Source organism: Scomber scombrus, chromosome 13 (genome assembly GCF_963691925.1).
Source record: "Scomber scombrus chromosome 13, fScoSco1.1, whole genome shotgun sequence".
NCBI lineage: Eukaryota > Metazoa > Chordata > Actinopteri > Scombriformes > Scombridae > Scomber > Scomber scombrus.
Genome location: NC_084982.1, coordinates 13,971,072 through 13,990,484, shown reverse-complemented (window position 1 = coordinate 13,990,484; position 19,413 = coordinate 13,971,072). Strand labels below are relative to the sequence as shown.

At 40.1% G+C, this 19,413-nt stretch overlaps 2 protein-coding genes across 2 annotated transcripts; one reads left to right on the top strand and one right to left on the bottom strand.

The window, feature by feature from the left end:
- Positions 1 to 2,509: 2,509 nt before the first annotated feature.
- On the bottom strand, positions 2,510 to 8,427 carry tmem41aa (transmembrane protein 41aa). Its single transcript, XM_062432459.1, has 5 exons — positions 7,834 to 8,427; positions 6,337 to 6,487; positions 5,569 to 5,730; positions 4,483 to 4,621; positions 2,510 to 3,813 (listed from the first exon to the last, which is right to left on the bottom strand). The coding sequence occupies exons 1-5, from the start codon at positions 7,989 to 7,991 to the stop codon at positions 3,593 to 3,595; spliced, it is 831 nt and encodes a 276-aa protein (XP_062288443.1). The 5' UTR covers positions 7,992 to 8,427; the 3' UTR covers positions 2,510 to 3,592.
- A 108-nt stretch (positions 8,428 to 8,535) lies between these two features.
- On the top strand, positions 8,536 to 18,700 carry ehhadh (enoyl-CoA, hydratase/3-hydroxyacyl CoA dehydrogenase). The gene is made up of 7 exons (XM_062432458.1): positions 8,536 to 8,740; positions 9,927 to 10,030; positions 10,569 to 10,738; positions 11,174 to 11,285; positions 11,918 to 12,022; positions 15,753 to 16,094; positions 16,502 to 18,700. The coding sequence occupies exons 1-7, from the start codon at positions 8,667 to 8,669 to the stop codon at positions 17,752 to 17,754; spliced, it is 2,160 nt and encodes a 719-aa protein (XP_062288442.1). The 5' UTR covers positions 8,536 to 8,666; the 3' UTR covers positions 17,755 to 18,700.
- Positions 18,701 to 19,413: the final 713 nt, after the last annotated feature.

Below are 19,413 nucleotides of genomic sequence, written 5' to 3'. Positions count from 1 at the left end.
AAACCGACTCTCTAAACCCTTTCTCATTGATTTACCCATTTTAGATTTTTTTTTTCTCTTTGTTGTGCTGTACATTTCAGAATTACCTCTCAGAATCAAAGGCTGACTTTTAGTTACTAAAACTGATGTAGGGCAAAAGAAGTAAATAAATGAATGATCTAGTGAAAGTTAGTGTTTGTCTTTGGAGTTCTTTAACTGTTGAGAGCTGATTTTTTTAACCTTTGGAGGGCAAACTCGTGTCATAAGATGAGGCAGATCAGTTTTGTCCCAGTGAACACAGACTAGCAGTGCTAAAATGAAATCCGTAAAGGTCTCTCGAACTCACACAATGCCTGAGGCTGTTTAAACAAGCCTCCCCACAGCCAGTACAGTACCTCATACTGATGATAGCTCACCAGACCTGATCAATACCCTGACCTTACCCACACGAATGCAGTACGGTGCTTCTACTCGAACGCACGACTCCTGTGGTTGTCTGCTTGGCCGTAGTATGACATGTCTTGGAGAAAAACAGCTTTTCACTCATGGTTTGTTTGACTGTCAGCAGTAGTTTCTAGAGCAGTATTTTTTGAAGTTGATGCTCTTTTCTTGCATTGCAGAGGACTCCTCAGACCTCTATCTTTCTTGTGTTTTTTAGCTCTTTAAAGGTGCAGTGTGTAGAATTTAGTGGCATCTAACAGAACGGACTTGGCAGAAATGGAATATAATATTCATAAGTATGTTTTATGTTTTGAATTGTTGTGTTTTCGTTGCCTTACAATGAGCCCTTTACATCTACAGAGGGAGCATGGGTGTATCATAAGAGCTGGAAATCGGACCGGAAATGGCTCCTATTCAGTCCAATAAGAATTGGACACCAAAAACCTTTCTAGAAGCCCACTGAACATGCACATTAGTGTTTCGTCCAGTGGCCCTACCTGTGAGTTCCGCTCAGCATGTAGACTTAACATTATGATGATGTTGCAGATTTTACACTTTTTTGACACGAGACAACATTAACATATATAAAGTCTCCATGGATCAAAAGTTTGTAATCTAAAGAGTCATAATTGACCTGGTGTGCAGTTTGAGGTGTCCTGTCAACAGTTTTACCGACATCTCTTTTACAACAATGGTCTATGGGGGAAATGCTTTTTGGGCTGCAGGGGGATTTTTTTGCCGCAATATTGCAAGTGGCCACTGGAAAAAACTGGCTGCAAGGCTGATCAGTGGCCCCATACCCGGCTCTTATAATACATCAATGCAGCGGGTCTTCTTCCACAGAGCCCGCCATGTCACACCAGCATGTTTCATTAGTAACCCACAGACAACCCGAACACCTGCTTTAGAGAGGGCCTCTATGCGATTCTTGCATTGATTGTCCTACATGATTAAATGGGAGGGGTATTCAGTTGGTTGCACTATGCAACCTCACCACTAGATGGCACTAAATCCTACACACTAGTCCTTTAAGTGCAGGTTTCCCCCGAGCTGGTTCAAGATGTTTGTTTCCATCGTGGTAGGGTTGTGAGTAGAGCATCCTGGTTGTTGAGACATCTGTAAGTCTGAAGCGAAACTTGTCAAGATAGTTTCTTTTTTTAAATTATTTCCAAGGATTGGTGTTTCTAAGTTTTGTGGGGTGTTGCTAGGCGTTAATATTCAGTACCCAAAAACCACAATTACACACATCACTGAGGGTGTACGAGTGTTGTTAGTCATATCACATGGTGGTTGGATAGTTTAGGCTTTATTTTGTTTTCTGTTGATCTGGTTTTTCTCGTCATTTACACTGATTTAATAATGTAGCCTGGAGTCGTAGCTGGGATTCTTTGCTTTAATATTCATTCCTATTAGATCACTACCATAACTAGCTGTTAAATTGTGGTTTTAAAATATGCTAGCTAGGATTTGAACAGATTCAGGAATCAGAATGGTGCAAAAAACAAACAAAAAAAAGAATTTGTGACATGCAAAGAAGGAGGGATGACAGAGTATCCAGGTCTGGAAAAAAAGCGGATTAAACTTGTTCTGCCTTTGGGACTGAACAGAAAAAAGAGGGCATTCAACAACCATCCACAAAATATGGATTAGCTGAGGAAGGATTTAGTAAAGTCTGGTCAGATGTATGCAGAACCACAGCAGTGTTTTTGTCCCGTCTTGTTAAATGAGAAAACGCAAATCATTGCATGAGACTGTTGTAGGTGATCCAGTATGTACTACACTTCATATAGCACTAGACTTTCAGTAGTGGTTTTACATGGATCCATTTATTGAAAACATTTCACCATTTGGGGGATTCCTTTTGTTTCCTCAGTAGGTCACAACCCTAAAGTTTCCCACATGGGCCAAAAGGTCCCAAGCACCTCAAGGTAATTGGTGACTGTGCGCTGGACAGACATACGATCCGTGTTAAATACATCTTGTGGATCCATGCCTTCTCTGGTTACAGCCATGCTGTTGTTTTGAGTTGTGAGTGAACTGTATTGCTGAGCAACCTGGATCTGAGCAATAAAGAAAATTTGAAAGAAAATGCCTTTTTCCATGTTTTCTGTTTTATTACTTCAAAGTTGTGGGGTTTTTTTTCACCTCTGAAATAAAGGTGCCAAATCATCTGTGATCTGACATACCACAAATGTCACTGTGTATTAAAGTACATTTAAAATAATTTACATCTCTGATTAAACAGAATAATTAAATGACAATACAAATCTTAACCCAAAAGAAAGCTAACATTTAATGAAGCGTAGATGCTCTTGGACCAGATTACTTTACAAAAAGTACATTAAGAGACATCAGGCTTGACTTACTGTAACAGAAGCTTCATGCTGCCTGACTCATTCACTTTTAAGTAAGTATCCAGCTGATTAGATAGCATGAGACAATGAACAGGGCTGAAATCATGATATAATTTAATTGGTTACTCAAACATGGCACTCAAGGTCTTATGAGTGGACATTCTGGTCTCTAAATTTAACAGCTTGTCCAAACTGCTGAAAAACAGTAAAAAACAAACAAACACTGTCCTGTACACTGTATTACAATTTATACTGTGTCTGCAAAATGTGATTGTCAATATCATACAGCAATATTGTTGTACCTCAATAAAGCATGAAAAAGACAACGTTTAAGCTGTTTAGTGTATACACAAAAGTATTTCAGTTACAAATAATTAACACAAACCCAATAAAACAATCATCTGAACCTGAACATGTTTTAACTTGTTCATGTTTGAGGTAGATATTTGAAACAGTGTAAAACTGCTCGAACAGGCACTTAAAACACCAGCTCGCTTAGATCGAAGTCACGCTGTATTACAGAAGCGCAGGAGCCAAGTTTCCTTAAAATCTTTACCTCTTTCTCTCCATGATTAATGTACATTCATACATATTCTGGCAGTAAACATTTGGTAAAAAAAAAAAATTCTCAGCTTCAAATCCCACCAACACATTGTTCTAAAAAAACTGCGATCCTTTCCATCTTCATTTCAAATAAAAGTGACCTTGACGCACGTGTGTGCACAAAGATTTTCTGCAGAGCCACACTTAGAAAAGACATTCACTTTCAGGTCGGAGTGCGTCAAAGCACCAGGAAATGAGCTCATTCCCAGAACCAATTACTGGACCTTCTTATTTGTGATGAGTCCATTCTGCGACTGCACATCCAGTTTCAGACGCTGCTGACTATAGCGGCGGATTAGGGCACCGGGCAGCAGAGCCATGCAGGCGATGGCCAGCAGCTGCAGCAGCCGCTCCCAGGAGAACAGGTCATCAAGTGAGGACACCTCTGACAGCATGACGCCCGTCTGGACACAGATGAAGTTGTAAGGAAGAAGGCCTATGAGAACAGACAGATAGAAAACAGCAGATCATGAACAAACTGCAGAGAGACATGATATGAAACGTTATTTGCAGTGCTGAGAGAAATGCTTTGGTATTCTTGTTTAAACTGATGTACGCGTATCTGCTTTCAGTGATTTTCTTTTTTTTGGCATTTTACGACATGCTTTGAAAGTAAACAGCAGGGAGATGAAAGGAAACACAACAATGACATGGTCCCTGGTTGCATGTGGTGGTTCCTGATTCACACATGGGTGCCTGAGTTTTCTGTTATTTTCTGACAGTTTGTGAAAAATGACATTAATGAGTAATGAGCAATTAACAACTAACAAAGCAGTTTGGACAAATCATCTTTGTCCAAACTGCAGGTGCAAAATTATTGTCACAATATGTCAAAAATCATGTCAACAGATTACACACAGAGCACAGTCTGAATCAACAAATCTCACAGTCACACACTGAAACTAACAGGAATGGGGCAAATATATAAAGAGTGTGGGTGGATGACAAATACTAGATGATTAGTAATTGTCAGTGCAACCTATTATAACCAAACTTCAGTACAGATGTGATTTATTTACTTTAAATGTGTTTAGTGTTTATATTATTTGTCAGTGACTACATGATGCAGAGTGTGAATGTGAAGAGCGTGTCTGCATGTGCTTACCAATGAAGACTGAGCAGAAGAAGAAAGTGATGGGGATGTTTACAATCGGAGCAGACATGTTCAGAAACCAGTTGGGAGTCATTGGAAAGAATCTCAAGAAGAGCAGAAAGAAGAACAAGCAGTCCTGGTTCTCTTCCACCTGGGAAAGATAGATGTTCAATGTTAGACGAGATGTTCACATCAGATTCTGATATTGAAATAAAAAAAGAAAAATCCAGTGTGAAATGAAAGCAACCACAATAAAAACATGATGTGTAGCTCATCAACAGAATAACACTGAAAAAAAAGAAGAAGAAAAAAAACAGTTTTCACTTTACACATGTACTTGCACATAATAATCATGTGTCATGTCAGGAAAAACATCACCTCTACATAATCATTGGAAGCATTCAGTTTTGACTATGTAGCATTTCCTCCTGTTCAGTGTTTCCTCTCAGGGAGGGTGATAAAAACATGTAAGGCTTACACAACTCATCAAAGGGGATTTTAAAGCACTACAAAGAAAAATCCTCACTGAGACTTTGTCAGTATTTAATCATTACAGTTTCTGTAATCAGGGATTAAATATTTACTGCTTTCTTTAGTCTTCTACGATAGTAAATGTAAGATCTTTGGGTCACATTGAGCTTTGGGAAATGGTGTTTGACATGTTTCCCCATTTTCTGACATTTTATAGACTAACAACAGAGAAAAACCAGAACGCTGAGATGTACAGGCCAATTATCTGAGTCATGACGTCATTGGAAAAACTTGAGATCAATATGACCTACTGCTCATTTTAATTCTAGACTTTTATAAAACACCAGTGATGGTTGGATAATTAAAAGATTTGAGCACCATTTGCAATTTTGAAGTATCATGTATTTAAATTATAAGTATCAAGTAAAGTGAAGATGTGTAGGCCTCTTGTATTTATATTTATATGTCAGCAGTGTGCAGATAATTTTCCTTTCTATCATTTATTTACTTGCCCCTAAAGAACACTGCGACATCTCTCAACAAGTTTGCATGCTGTCAAATATTATCTCATTCAAACTGTTTCAATATTTGTTGCCTTGAATAAGTTCTCTTTACAGGAGAACGTACCTTCCTCTGCAGCATGGAGACTTTACCAGGGAAGATGTTCACGATGTAGTGTTTCCCAAAGGCCTGAGACAAAAGGTAGCACATAGTGGAGCCCACAGTGGTGAGCACACAGGCGAGCAGCAGTCCTTCATATGGTCCAAATATAGCTCCTGCGAGAATGTTCTGCACAATGAAAGGCCGGCATTACAAGAAGTCATCAATGTGTTTGTAGTAATCATCTCTGACACACAGATCTTCTGCATCTGTCCTTGTGAAAAGAGAGAAACACTGACAGTGGTTTAATGGGTGAAATTTTACCACTTTAACCTGCCTGTGGTCTGTGGTTGAGGTCTCTTCTCAGTGCTGCACACTCAGCTGTACATATGGTAGAAAACTAATGTAAGTGGAGTAGAAAACACTTACATGACTTCTTGAAAAAGTCCCACATGACTGATACACAAAGGCATGTCTGACATTCCTGTGATCTGAAGTTGAATATGTTCGTCCTCTGCACAGTATCTTTAAAGAAGAGTCCCCAGCCGCACACGACATGCAGCCCTATTTATGTTTTCTTGCAAGCAGTTTTGTTCTTCGAAAATTTCAAACTACGTCTCTTTTTTCTGTCACACATATTATAACATGTTCCAGTGTCCATGTCCCAGCTCTTAACCACAAAAATCAAAAGATTTGCTTTAATCATATTTTAACACACACGCACCACTTGTTCACAATGTCTGCATTGTCAACCAGCATCAGCACAGAGGACATTTGAAGCTATTTTCAACATACCAGGAACGAGGATCCAGGAATGGCAAATGACTGCTTGTAGAGATAAGCACTACAGAAGAGCAGGAGGACATATCCAGTGTGCTCTGTCTTGTAGAACTGCAGCAGCTCAGCCAGTTCCCGCAGCTCCTCCAAGTCTGACGGGAACTTCAACCTGCCACAACATCACAACACAGTCTCATCATCTGCTTGTCCTTCATCTATAGACAGGGCTGGGAAATATGGACAAACATATCATGGTAATATTGACACATATATCTGCTAACAAATACAAAACTATATGTCACATAATAGTCACATATTGAACTGCAAACTAAATTAAAGCAAGCTGATAGTTTAAAAGTATTAATCCCTATTTGTTTCACATAAGGGCGGCAACCATCAATTATTTTCACTATCGATTGATCTGCCAATGGTTTCAATTGATCAGTTTTTTCCATAAAATATCAGAAAGTAATGAAACATGGCAATCACAGTTTCAGAGCTAAGGTGAGGCCTTCAAACTGCTTGTATTTTCTGACCAGTTGTCCAAAACCCAAGATATCCCGTAGAGATTAAGCAATTAGTCAATTAATTGATTAGTCAGTCAACAGATCATTAATCTGCAACTATTTTAAAAATAAATTAATTGTTTGAGTCTTCTTTTTTTAACACTATGTTGTGCTATTTAAACTTGGAAAAAAGTTATTTACATGAGATTCCATACAAAATATAATATTTAAAAGTATACGTTATAATAAAAAATACATGCCATACAACACAAATATACAATAGACAGATATTTTACCTCACAGCCGTATTGAGTCATTTTTTAAGGAAAAATACTAAAATCCTCTCTTTCCTGGTTCTTAAATGTGAATATTTTCTGGTTTCTTTAGTCTTCGATGACAGTAAAATAAATATGTTTGGCTTGTGGATAAAACAAGACATTTAAGGTTGCATCTTGGCCTTTTCTGACATCTTAAAGATCTTCTTTCTTTCTTTAAAAAAAAAAAAAATGTTGCTTATGATTATGACACAATTAAATGTTGCTTTTGTCCACAACCAATAGATATTTAATTTACTGTCACAGAAGACTGAAGACACCAGAAAAGCTGGAATTAGCCAGATTGAACTTGCTTTCTGACTCAAAATGTTCATGATTCAAAATGATTGATCCATTATCAAAATAGCTAGCAATTAATTTAACAGTTGGCAACTAATCGATTAATCGTCTGATCGTTGCAGCCCTAAAGTCATAGGAGTATTAATGGCTCTTGGCCCTGTTGAATTATTGCAGCTATTACTATTTAAAAATTGGTAAACCATGTCTGGTTGAGGTGAGTGTATCTAAGTATGAAAGAGTGGAAGAGATGAGGCATGCTAACATTAGTCAGCAGTCTTTAGGGATAGTATGTTACATTGGCTTACAATTTGAACACCACCTTAAGCGTTGTAGAGGGATTTATTTAGTATTATACTTTATGGAAATAGGTTGCCACCATGCTGCAGCTCATTCACCTGCGGGGCTCTTCGGAGCTGACAGTCGGCTGCTCGGACTCGGTCTCGGAAGTTGCATGAGAGCGTCTTTGCGGTGCCGGAGGGAGGTACAGGGACAGAGAGTACAGGTACAAGCTGGCTGCGACAACAACAGCGATTAGTCCGACAAGTGAGCGCATAGTCCTCACTTTGTTGTCCACCAGCAGACGGCCGCTCGTCCTCCTTCCTTGAATTAGAGCAACCTACGGAAAAAAATAATGTGCCAACCGCCACCGTGACGTCACGTCCCCTTGGCAACACACTTTTTGAAATATTTTACCTCAAAGATTTTTTACATTAAATGCCTGTAAAATTAGCGTTACATAGCATTATAAGGTAGTACATTTAACTGTCTATTAAAAATAAATAGATTTTAGTTTTTCTGGATAACTCCAGGCCAGGTGAGGGCGGTATAGTGGTTACCGTCAGTCAAATATTTTCTTAGGATGGCAAAGCCATGAGCCGACCTACTCTGCCTCTGATTGGCTAGTACTCGTTGCTTTCGTTGGTTGGATTGGTTAAATGTACGCAGTGAGGAGCGAGATTGGTTATGGTAAGCCAATCAGAGGTAGCGGAGAGCGGGTGATGACTTCACCATCCTAGGAGGAAAAATATCGCTTACCGTGAACTGCCCTTTAAACACAAAATAAAACGGACGAAGAAGAAGACTGCTCTGGAAACACATTGGATTGCTTCATGAATATGAAAGTATGATAAAGGTGATGTTGTCCTGCCAGCAACAACAGTGAAGTTACAAAGTTCAATTTGCAGGACACCACAAAAAGGGCGATCGCTTTTAGTGTTTGTCGGACAGTATGGCTCAATTTACTCGTGTTTCAGGGTCTGTTGGATTGATTTCTCTCAAGAATCCTCCTGTCAATGCACTCAGGTGAGCTGGAGTCAAAAACAGCTTCTTTAATCCTGGGATCTCATTAACAGCTCGAACAAATACACTTAATGTTTTATGGCGTTGGAACTCAATGACTTCTTCCAACTTATTTGTTCATAAACTTGATTTTTAAGCTGATGACATGTTGTAGAAAGTGATTCATGTCTGTTTGGGTCCTCAAAGGCTCCACCTGTAAAACATGGTCAATTCATGTGGTCCATTAAACTGCTGATTACATATTGTTCATTTCTTTATCTGGAAATGTCCTTTTAGCAAACAACAGGGATATATTGCATAACCCAATGTCAAAAGGAAGGTTTGCCACCTTAATACTATGACGTTTTAATAAGGTCAGAAGAGTCAAGTTTTAGTTTGAAAAAAAAAAAAATCAGAAACCAAATGGTATAAATGTGCATACAGCAATATGACACAACAAATCAAATCTGTTGAATAAAGCGATAATGTGACGTTCTATCATAGAGCAGAGCAGAAGGTCACACTGAGCCTGATAGCATCCTGCTACAAAACATAAGAGTACATTACCTTTCCTGCTACAGTCTCCTTATGTAACTCACAAATATGAACACACATCTTGTCCTGCACTTTAGCTTGTTGAACGGGCCACCAAATAAATGTTTACAGGAGAAAAAGTGAATATTTATAAATCCAGGGACACACTGTCTGTCCATGACTGTAGCTACAGCAGTTTGTTTGCTTTGTATCTTGTTCCTTACATTTTAGCACCAGTTGCTCAGCTGCTGTCAATCAAAAAACAGCAGTTGTGATATTTCCCCAAATACATTTTTTTCATTGTTTTTAATAATACAAAGATATGTACTATATGTATAAAAAACAACAACACATTGATTAATTGTGATTTCAGGTGGATTTGTTCACTTTCACACCTTGGAGCTGCCTAGTATAAATAAAAAAGTCTGATGTTATTTTTTTCTCATGTCTTAAAATGACTTTGGGGTCAGAGAAAAAGGGCAGGAACGTCTTGACTTTGAATTGCCCCCCAGAATTAACAACCGTCTAACAGAGTAACACATGAAAGTGTTTTGATACCTTTAAAATGTGTCTGGAGAGAATTGCCCACAGCTTGGTGAATTCATGTGTGAACTTTAACAACACTGTGAGTCCAGTATCACACTGTATAGCAATATCTTGTGTCTTTGTTGTACAGTGCCGTGGTGAGGCAGGGCATTGTTGACACGGTCCAGAGAGCGCTCAGCGACCCAAAGGTGAAGTCTGTTGTCATCTGTGGACAGAATGGAATATTCTGTGGGGGTATGGATGTTATAATTTCTTCTTTATTTCCTGCTACCTTACAGAAAACCAAACCAATTCAACAGTTTTAACAATATCATTTTGTGTTGTGGTTATTTCTGGGATATAATTAATTATGCAAGAAAACGATGGAGGGAAAAAATAGGAGATGAAGATTTTACACCCTTGTTTCATATAAATAGGAACCGGATTTAATTAAAAATGTGTAGAAAGGATCCGGGCACAGCAGTCACAGCAAAACCTTACATGGTGCTAATGAGAGCAGGAATCATGACAACAAGGTAATCACACCTGAAAGCTCTACAAATAGTCTCAAGTGCTTTATGTTAATTAAATAACAAGGGCAACTGTGTGCTGTAAGATAAACATAAACTATTGAAGAACATTTATATGAGCCTTCATGTGTGTGTTGGTTCACTTTTGATTTGGAGTCTCAAAGACGACACCCAAAAGCAAACATTTATGAGGAATCCGATGCGCCTCATGTTGTGTTGTTTGAGCCTGCTGACTACATCATCGATTTTAATTTGTTTAACAGGAGCAGACATCAAGGAGTTTGGGACCGCCATGTCTGGGCCTCCACTGGTACCGATGATCCACGCCATAGAGGCTGCTGAAAAGCCAGTGGTGGCAGCCATAGAGGGACTTGCTTTAGGCGGAGGTCTCGAGTTGGCGCTTGGCTGTCATTATCGGATCGCACACTCCAAAGTTAGTTTATCATTCAGATCTACGTCTCTCTCAGTCAACGTCTCTCTGATGTTGCTGTTGAGCTGCATCAGTGTCTAACTGACAGTGTCGTGTTATGTGTGACAAAGTGACCTTTACATAACCCTAAATCAAATAGCTATGTTTTTAAGTAATTGAAAACAGGAGCAGTTCATCTTTGTTAGGCCTAAAAAAGGAAAGATGTGTTTTCCTCTCAAAAATGTGCAGTACTTTCAGGAGGTAAGAGAGGCAGCCCTCGTTTGTCGTTTTATCAGGGTTTTTTAAATTCTATTGTGAGACTTTTTTCACACATTGATTCTGTAATAATCCATGCAATGTATTTACTTGCCAGAGGACACCAAGTCTTTGAAAGTCATGCAAACCCTCACTTTTCATTACCTTCCATTCATCAAACTTTGTACCTTTGTCTCCTCTCAGGCCAGGCTGGGGCTTCCAGAGGTGAGTCTGGGTCTGCTGCCAGCTGCAGGGGGAACCCAGCGTTTGCCAAGGCTCATCGGGGTCCCAGCTGCCTTAGACCTCATCACCACAGGTAGCAAAGACAGATTAACCTTGCCTCACTTTTACAAAGCTGATAATTATGAATTTAGTTTGGTAAATAGATTATCGCAAAGCATTAAAAATATGAAGAAGTCACTGCAAATCTTAGTCCTTTTTTTCTTACGAGGTTCTGTTTGTACACACACATTTGTAGAGTTTGTATTTTGAAATTCGGGAACATATGGTTCGTCCATGCATGTTATATTTATGGAAATTAAATGACCGATTTTTACCTTGGCAGAGTTTTTGATTGTTATCAATAACGCTGTACACAAGAGTGCAGCTGCTGTCACCAAGAGATTTGTAGTCTACTAAGATGACCAGCAGGGGTCAGCATGTATATACTTCTACTTTGTTCACTACCACTGAAGCCTTCTGTGTGATTCACTGCTGCTTTGAGATTGTTAGAAATCTTCTAAACAAATTACATTGAGGCAAAATGTTATTCCTTATTTTAAAATTATGTTTGTGGCATTTTGCCTTTATCTGATAAAGGTCAGACAAACAGGGTACGTTGTGGTTACAACCATCAGGCAACCGAGATACTCGTTTATCCTTATCTAATCATTTCAAATGTCACATGTCGCCCATGTAGATCCTTTATGACTTTCATATCTCCCACAGGCCGACATGTCACTGCTGCCGAGGCTCTGAAACTTGGAATAGTGGATCAGGTTACTGATCATAACACTGTGGACGCAGCTGTAAAGTTTGCCCTGAGTGTTCGAGGTAAGACACACAAAAAAAACCAAGAGAGAACAAAGTGACCACTGCTATAAAAATCCACTCTTGACTGGTTTAAAAATTAACTAATTAAGAGTTAAGTGTTAGTGTAAAATTAAGTGTTGACATGTAGGTCTGTCAAAGGTAGATAAATTCCTCCTAGAGAAGTTATTTTGGGAAAATTCAACATCAAGAAGTGTTGACATGTAGGTTGTGGAAGTCAAAGGAAGCAGAAAACACAGCAGGCAGATCCTCCACCACTGAAGCCATAAATGTTTCATGGTTCTGTCAGATGTGCTCTGATGTCTTCACTGCTTTTACTGTATTATTCAGAAGGGTGAAAAGGGACAAACTTTCCTAGAATATTAATCATAGGCCTTCACCAGTCATTTAGGTGGATGAGGATTGCCCTGCGCTTGGGAATCAGACTCATTTACACCTTGAATGGATAGCATGCCATGTCCCTGCAGTTTTGAAGGAATTGTTTCTCTGTCTGTTCTCAGTCAGATTTACTACACAGTGACAATACTGTCAGGCTCAACTTAAATGAAAAATAAAACAACATTTATGATTGATTTATTGTGCTATTTCAAAAACAAAATATACATTTTTAATCCCACTACTATTATTGTTCTAATTATTTAATTCAACAGATTTAAACAAACAATTCAGTGGAAGTCATATTTCTATACATGTTATTTTCATTTTGAAGGCTAAAAGTGTATTTGCCATTTATCTGGGAGTTAGACGAGAAGCTTGAGAAGATAATGTCATTACAGTAAACATCAAGCAACAGCCAGCAGAAGATTAGCTTAGCTTAGCCGAAAAACTGGAAGCAGCAGGAAGCAGCTAACCCGGTGTCCTTACTAAAATTAAACTGACCACCAGCATCTCTAGCATCTCTCTATGCCTCTAATAAGTCTGTCTATCTTGTTTCTTTAATTTGTTATAAAAAAAAAAAACAAGGTATAAAAACAAACTATTCCTATACATGTTTAATAATGTTATGTCACCTTTGGTATTGTGAACTAATGGTTTTGTGACTACATTGTCAGACTACATGAGGAGAAGGTGTATTTTGTTCAGTCTTTCTTCAGCAGGGCACTAGTTGTACAAGAGCCTTTGATGTTTTGGCATGAGATAAACATGAGCAGCAGGTAAAGCGATACTTGTTCTACAGTTGTGATCTTTAAATGTCTGTTGACAATGATAGCTACTTTCTAATGTATTTAAGTTGGTTCGAAAAGTGTGTGGGAGTGATGTTGTGCGTTCTCTCACCCCACCTGTGCAAGATTTCAACTGATTCAACTGTATTTCTCAAGGATTTTATGTAACAGCATTTTACAATCAACTGTGATTGCAGTCTAATGCTCTTTACAAATGCTTTTTTTCCCCATACAAGCTTGCCAAGATGACTTTGAGTGGGTGAGAAAGTGAGCGTTGTTAGTAAAGCTGAAGCTTAGAGTGAGTCAGACAGAGAAGCCAGCAGCATATGTGATGGAGATTTGAGTAGATAGACCTGAAATCTTGGGAGACTTTGACAGATACTCCACTCTTGAGTTGAGTTAATTAGCAGGCGTTTTAAATAAATGAGAAGATCATTTTTAATAGGATTGATAACTTGCTGTCTTCACACAATTTACTGTATGATTTTTAATCTGGCTCCACTGATACCTGTTTATTGGTACATAACAGTGAATCTATGGAAGAGATTGCCAGCAAATTATAAAATAAAATTATAACCATCTTGGGAGGTTTCAAGCTGGCACTTAAGAATTGGCTCTGAGGTTAATCATAGGATATTATATCTGATAATATATCTTACTTTTATTTTCTTGGTTTTATATTGATGTAGTTTATTTATGCTAATTATTATGACCCACACGTGTATAATCTGCTGAGGGGGTTATGAATTAATGTTGATGTATTTATCTCAGATGTAAAGTTTGAAATAGTTAGATTGAGGTTGTAAACATAATAAATAACTTGCTGAGTGACAGTAGGCACCAGTCATGATTCAATTGCACTGTTTTGAATTATTGTCTTAATTAATGCTTTTTGTGTCATTTTTGCCATGTAAGATCTGCCATCCTGACCCCTCCTCTGCACACCTCCCATCCCCAAATGTACATGTACCAATAGCTGACGCTTCCAAACCCTACATAACCAACTACACTGACAAAACTCAATAGGCAGTGATGGAGACAGAGTTGGTGTAGCAGGTAGAAAACCCTGCTCCACCCCGTCTACTTGACACGCTGCACCCGTGCCTGGTGTATTATCCTGGCTTTTTCTTTTATGTAAGCACTCAATGCCCAGGAAGAGCTGATGTTTTTTATTAAAATTGTCAAATAAAGTCAACATATCAATCAATCCAACAGGGACGGGAAATATGTATCTAAATTTGTGCTATTGAGATGCACAGCTGGTGAGTCAACAAGTGCAGGATAGATTCTTACACATCATCCATAGGTGCAAACAAAAAAACACTACACCACTCATTGTAAAGCCGGCACATTTAGGCAGAAATCTGTTAAAATGATGCACGTGTGGCTCGTACGCACACACACACACACAGATTCAAGTCTCTCGCTGGTGACAAGATTAACTTTTTTTACCCCAGTAGTTGCAACATCTGCCTGCTACATCTGTTAGGACAACCAGGCTTCCCACTCACTGCACAACAAATCCATTGACACAGCTCAACCATTTACAGATTAACCGCTGCAATAATGCCCTCCTAAAGTACATTGGAATCACATTGCGCTGCAATCCATCATCTCATTGACATTCCAGTGCGGACAGAATGTATATTTAAATGTTGCTTGAAATGACCTGCACCATCTATTCTTCAGTCTTGATGTATTGATACGCACTTATTAGACACAATTGTTTGTTGTTGGACTAAGTGGAGAGGCCATGGATCAGATGTGGCTGCTGTCTCTTTAAGCTTTGCCATGGTGACCCAGTTTCTGGCCTAGACCCACAGCTGAGTGTAATTCAGTGGAGCTGTGAAGGATTCTGTCTACTGTCTCATGTAATCATGTCAGAGGAGACAGGAATGGGAATTAAGATGCTTTTAACAAGGTTTTAGCAGAGTGGCCGTCTTCTTTACTCTCACTGTTTCCAGGTTTAAATCACTGCCCACACAAAGTCTCATGCTGTAAAGTTTTCAAGGCTCTAATATTAAATCTTTTCATGTAGTTTCACCTGGAAATTTGCTCCAGTATTGTACTATTGCTCACAGGCTGTAGAATCACACAAATTCAATTACACCCCCCCCCCCCCCCCCCCTTTGCTCTCAGAGTCGGGAAGTTATCAACTATTTTGCCCAGAACCAAATTGTTGCCTTGCATTCAGTTTCAGATTGGTGTTATTCAAGGGGAACTGTAACAGTGCACTAGCAGAGTCACTCCGATTATCTTGGAAATGGTCTGTCAAATCACTCTGCTCTTGAAGCTACTGGGGTATCGAGTGATTGAGTGGATGAGTGTTTCTGAAAAACCAATTATAACCAGACTGAGTGCTGGCTGAGAAATTGAAGAATGTGAAAAAGCGCTACCAATTGAAACTAGGAGGCACTTTTCAGTTTCCACAAAAAAAATTATGTATGTACAAAAATTACATTGCACAGTAAATTTTGGATTAACTTTTTCTCCTGGAAGCAAGAGTCATATAACCAGAAGTGAAAAGTTCATTCCTTTGGAGTTACTTTTCTTCCGTGTTTCTATTTCAGAACATTCGCTTAATGCCCGTCGTATAAGCAACAACCTGTGCCCTCCCCCTTCTGATTTGGATGCTCTGTTTGAGGGGGCAATGCAGAAGGTGCGTCAGACTGCCCGTGGTGCCGTAGCACCAGTTGCGTGTGTCCAGGCGGTGCGGGCAGCTGCCACTATGCCCTACACACAGGGCATGGAGCGGGAGAAAGAGCTGATGGCCACTCTCTTCACCTCAGGCCAGGCACGTGCTCTGCAGTACTGTTTCTTTGCTCAGAGAGCCGTTGGCAGGTGGAGCATGCCCAGTGGAGCCCGCTGGGACACGAGCAAACCCAGGCCCATCCATAAAGCAGCTGTCATTGGTAAGAGCTTTGGGCCCTTTGAACACAAGTACATTGATTCATCAGACTATCTGTGTAGCATCTCCAAATTCACGTTGCCTATGGAAACCAAGCCCTCATTTACAGTTCAGCTGGGTTTAAGTGGATGAACTCGCTCCTCCCTGCAGGGAGGATTGGATGTATGACAATCTGGATATGTGAAGCTCAGCAGCTTGTACATTAAAATTGCAAGCATTGGAGAAACCTTATGCTGCCGGGAAAAATAATATTTAGTGTCTAGCAGTGTGCATGTTGCGCAAAAAAGTACTTTATTCTTAAATTTAAAGTCATTTTTGTTGGTCAGAAATGTCTTTGATCTTAGTTATTGTTATTCTGAAGTAATTTTTCTCTTACCATGTGATTTTTTTGTTTTGTTTGTTTCCTCCAAGGTCTCGGCACAATGGGGAGAGGTATAACAGTAGCCCTTGCTCAGACAGGGTTGTCTGTGGTCGCTGTGGAGACTCAGGAGAAGCAGCTGATGGAGGCAAAGCAGGCAGTATCGGGGATGTTGAAGCGGGGGGCTAAGAGACGTGGGGTGGCTCCTGTGCTCGACCTGGTCTCTTACAACTGTAACCTCCAGGCTGTAGCAGATGCTGACCTGGTCATTGAGGCTGTGTTTGAGGACATGGACCTGAAGAAGAAGGTCTTCCAACAGCTGTCTGCTGTTTGTAAACCAGGCACTTTGCTGTGCACCAACACGTCTGCACTAGACATAGACCACCTGGCTTCTCAAACCCCAAATCCAGAGTTGGTGGTTGGGATGCACTTCTTTGCTCCGGCCCATGTCATGAAGTTGCTGGAAGTGGTGTATGGATCACGCTCCTCTCCTCAAGTTGTGGCCACAGCCATGCAGCTGGGAAAGAAAATGGGCAAGGTCAGTGTGGCTGTTGGCAACTGCCGGGGGTTCGTGGGGAATCGCATGCTCAAGCCATACATGGAACACGCTTTCTTCCTGCTAGAGGATGGCGCCACACCTGAGTTGGTAGATCAAGCGCTAGAGGAGTTTGGTTTTGCCATGGGTGTGTTCAGAATGTCTGATCTCTCTGGGCTTGACGTGGGCTGGAGAGTCAGGAAAGAAGACGGTCTTGCGCACCCTGGCATGGCATTAGGGCAGGCAGCGAGAGTCCGACAAGGCCGTCGATACAGCCCCCTGGCAGACCTGCTCTGTGAGCAGGATCGGTTTGGCCAGAAAACAGGCATGGGATGGTACCAGTATGACAAACCCGGCGGTCGGGTCTCCAGGCCTGACCCATGGCTGCACAGCTTTCTGGAGGAATACAGAGCCAGGCATGGCCTGGTGGCACGGCGCATAGACCACCAGGAGGTGCTGGAGCGCTGCCTTTATACCATGATCAACGAGGGCTTCCGCATCCTGGAGGACGGAATAGCTGCAGGACCTGAAGACATCGATATGATCTATGTCTTCGGCTATGGCTGGCCCAGGCACAGGGGAGGTCCCATGTTCTACGCTGGCATGGTTGGGCTGGAGAGGGTCCTGGAGAGGCTGGAGCACTACCACCAGGCTCACCCTGACGTGCCTTATCTGCAGCCCTGCAACCTGCTCAGGAGGCTGGTGGCCAGCGGGAGCCCACCTATCCACAGGTGGAGGGAAGTCATCAAGAAAGTCCGCAGCCGGCTTTAAAACATTTCAGCTTTGAGCTCTTAATACACTTCGATAATGATGATCTCATTCTGGGATAAACAGTAAATAGATGGCACTTAAACTGAGCTTTTTAACCTATTAATTGTGATTATTGGTGATATTAAAGAAGGCTGCTGTGCTTCTGTGCTGATTAACAATCCTAATATCTTGCCATGTGCCATGTGTGCCTACACTGAGTTGTCTGTTTATTAGGTGCAGCTGAACAATCTTGTGTAATCCAAAACAGCAGCCCTGCAATAAATCATATGTTTGTGAAGCTTGTAAAGTTGATTCCCTTGTATATGTGAACAGGGTGAAGAAAATGCTGGAAACACATATTAATAAACTGCAGTCCAGTATAACACAAACCACTAACAACTCAAAAATGTCCAAGCCAAATAAACAATAAACACCTCTCTGACTGTTTCAACAAAACGTAACATATACAGTATGATCCACAAAAAACCCCCCAAAAAAACATTCTAGCAAAAATGATGACCGTTCATCGATTCCAGCTATTGGACAAAACAAGACATTCGAAGATGTCATCTTGGACTTTGGAAAAAATGTAACAAATATTTTTCACACAGTTTTCTGACATTTAAAAGACCAAACAATAAATTGATTGACTGTAAGTTGCAGCCCTAATTGCAGAGCTGTTATATTGGATTGCATTCAAAGGGAAAGGTACATAAATAAAAAATAAAAACAATCTGTTTGGGTGTATGATTGAAAAACACTGATGGGGCGAATTTAATCTCGTGTAGCAGACTTCTATAAACACGTCTGACCACAATTGTCTGCATGTTGAAGACGTCTGATCCCCTAATAAGCTCATTAAAGTTTAAATAAATACTCTATAATGAATTTGAATATACTTTTGTACATCATGTACAGTAATATCATATCTTTCATTTACTGCCTCAATAAAGCTGTTATATACTCATTAGTTCCTTTTTTGTGATTTATTTGTGTGAAGCTCATAACAGTGTTAAACTGCACTATTTTTTGGGCTTGTTATTTTTAAACCTCAGTACATTCAAGTAGCTGGCAGCTGCATTTTGATTCGCTCCATCAGGGAAATGTGCTTCTCTGAAAGACCAAAGAAAAAAGAAAACTGCTTCATGTAGTGCCTATCTCGGGTTTCTGTGTGTTTTGCTGTGTCAGCTGCAGCGGTGACGGAGGAGAGCTGAGGGAGACACATAGCTCTAAACTGCTTTTATATAAATCAACTGCTCATTCCCAAGTAAATCTCACACCCACCAATGAGCAGATGTTAGGACTGCCACCTAGCGGCTGAAGGCTCCAGACTGAGCATCTGGATTATGACTACACCGTATTAAACTCCATTTTGTCTGCAACTAAAATATTTCCAAAACAATTATTGACTTACAGTATATAACTGCATTTTAATAATGGACAAAAATATTTTTTTAAAGAATCTGACTGAAATACAACCAATATAATTAGCAGATATTCAGATTAAAGCCCAAGTGTGACTATTTTTAGGTGTAATGGAGAATGTGTTCATTTCTGATACAGACCCTGGTGTTTTGAAGTTTTTAGAGGGGCTGATGAAAGCCTGGGTGTGTGATTGAAGTGCGCAGAGCAGCTGGCTTTGTGTTTTGTGGACTCCTCCCGTGCTGTGATGAAGTTCAG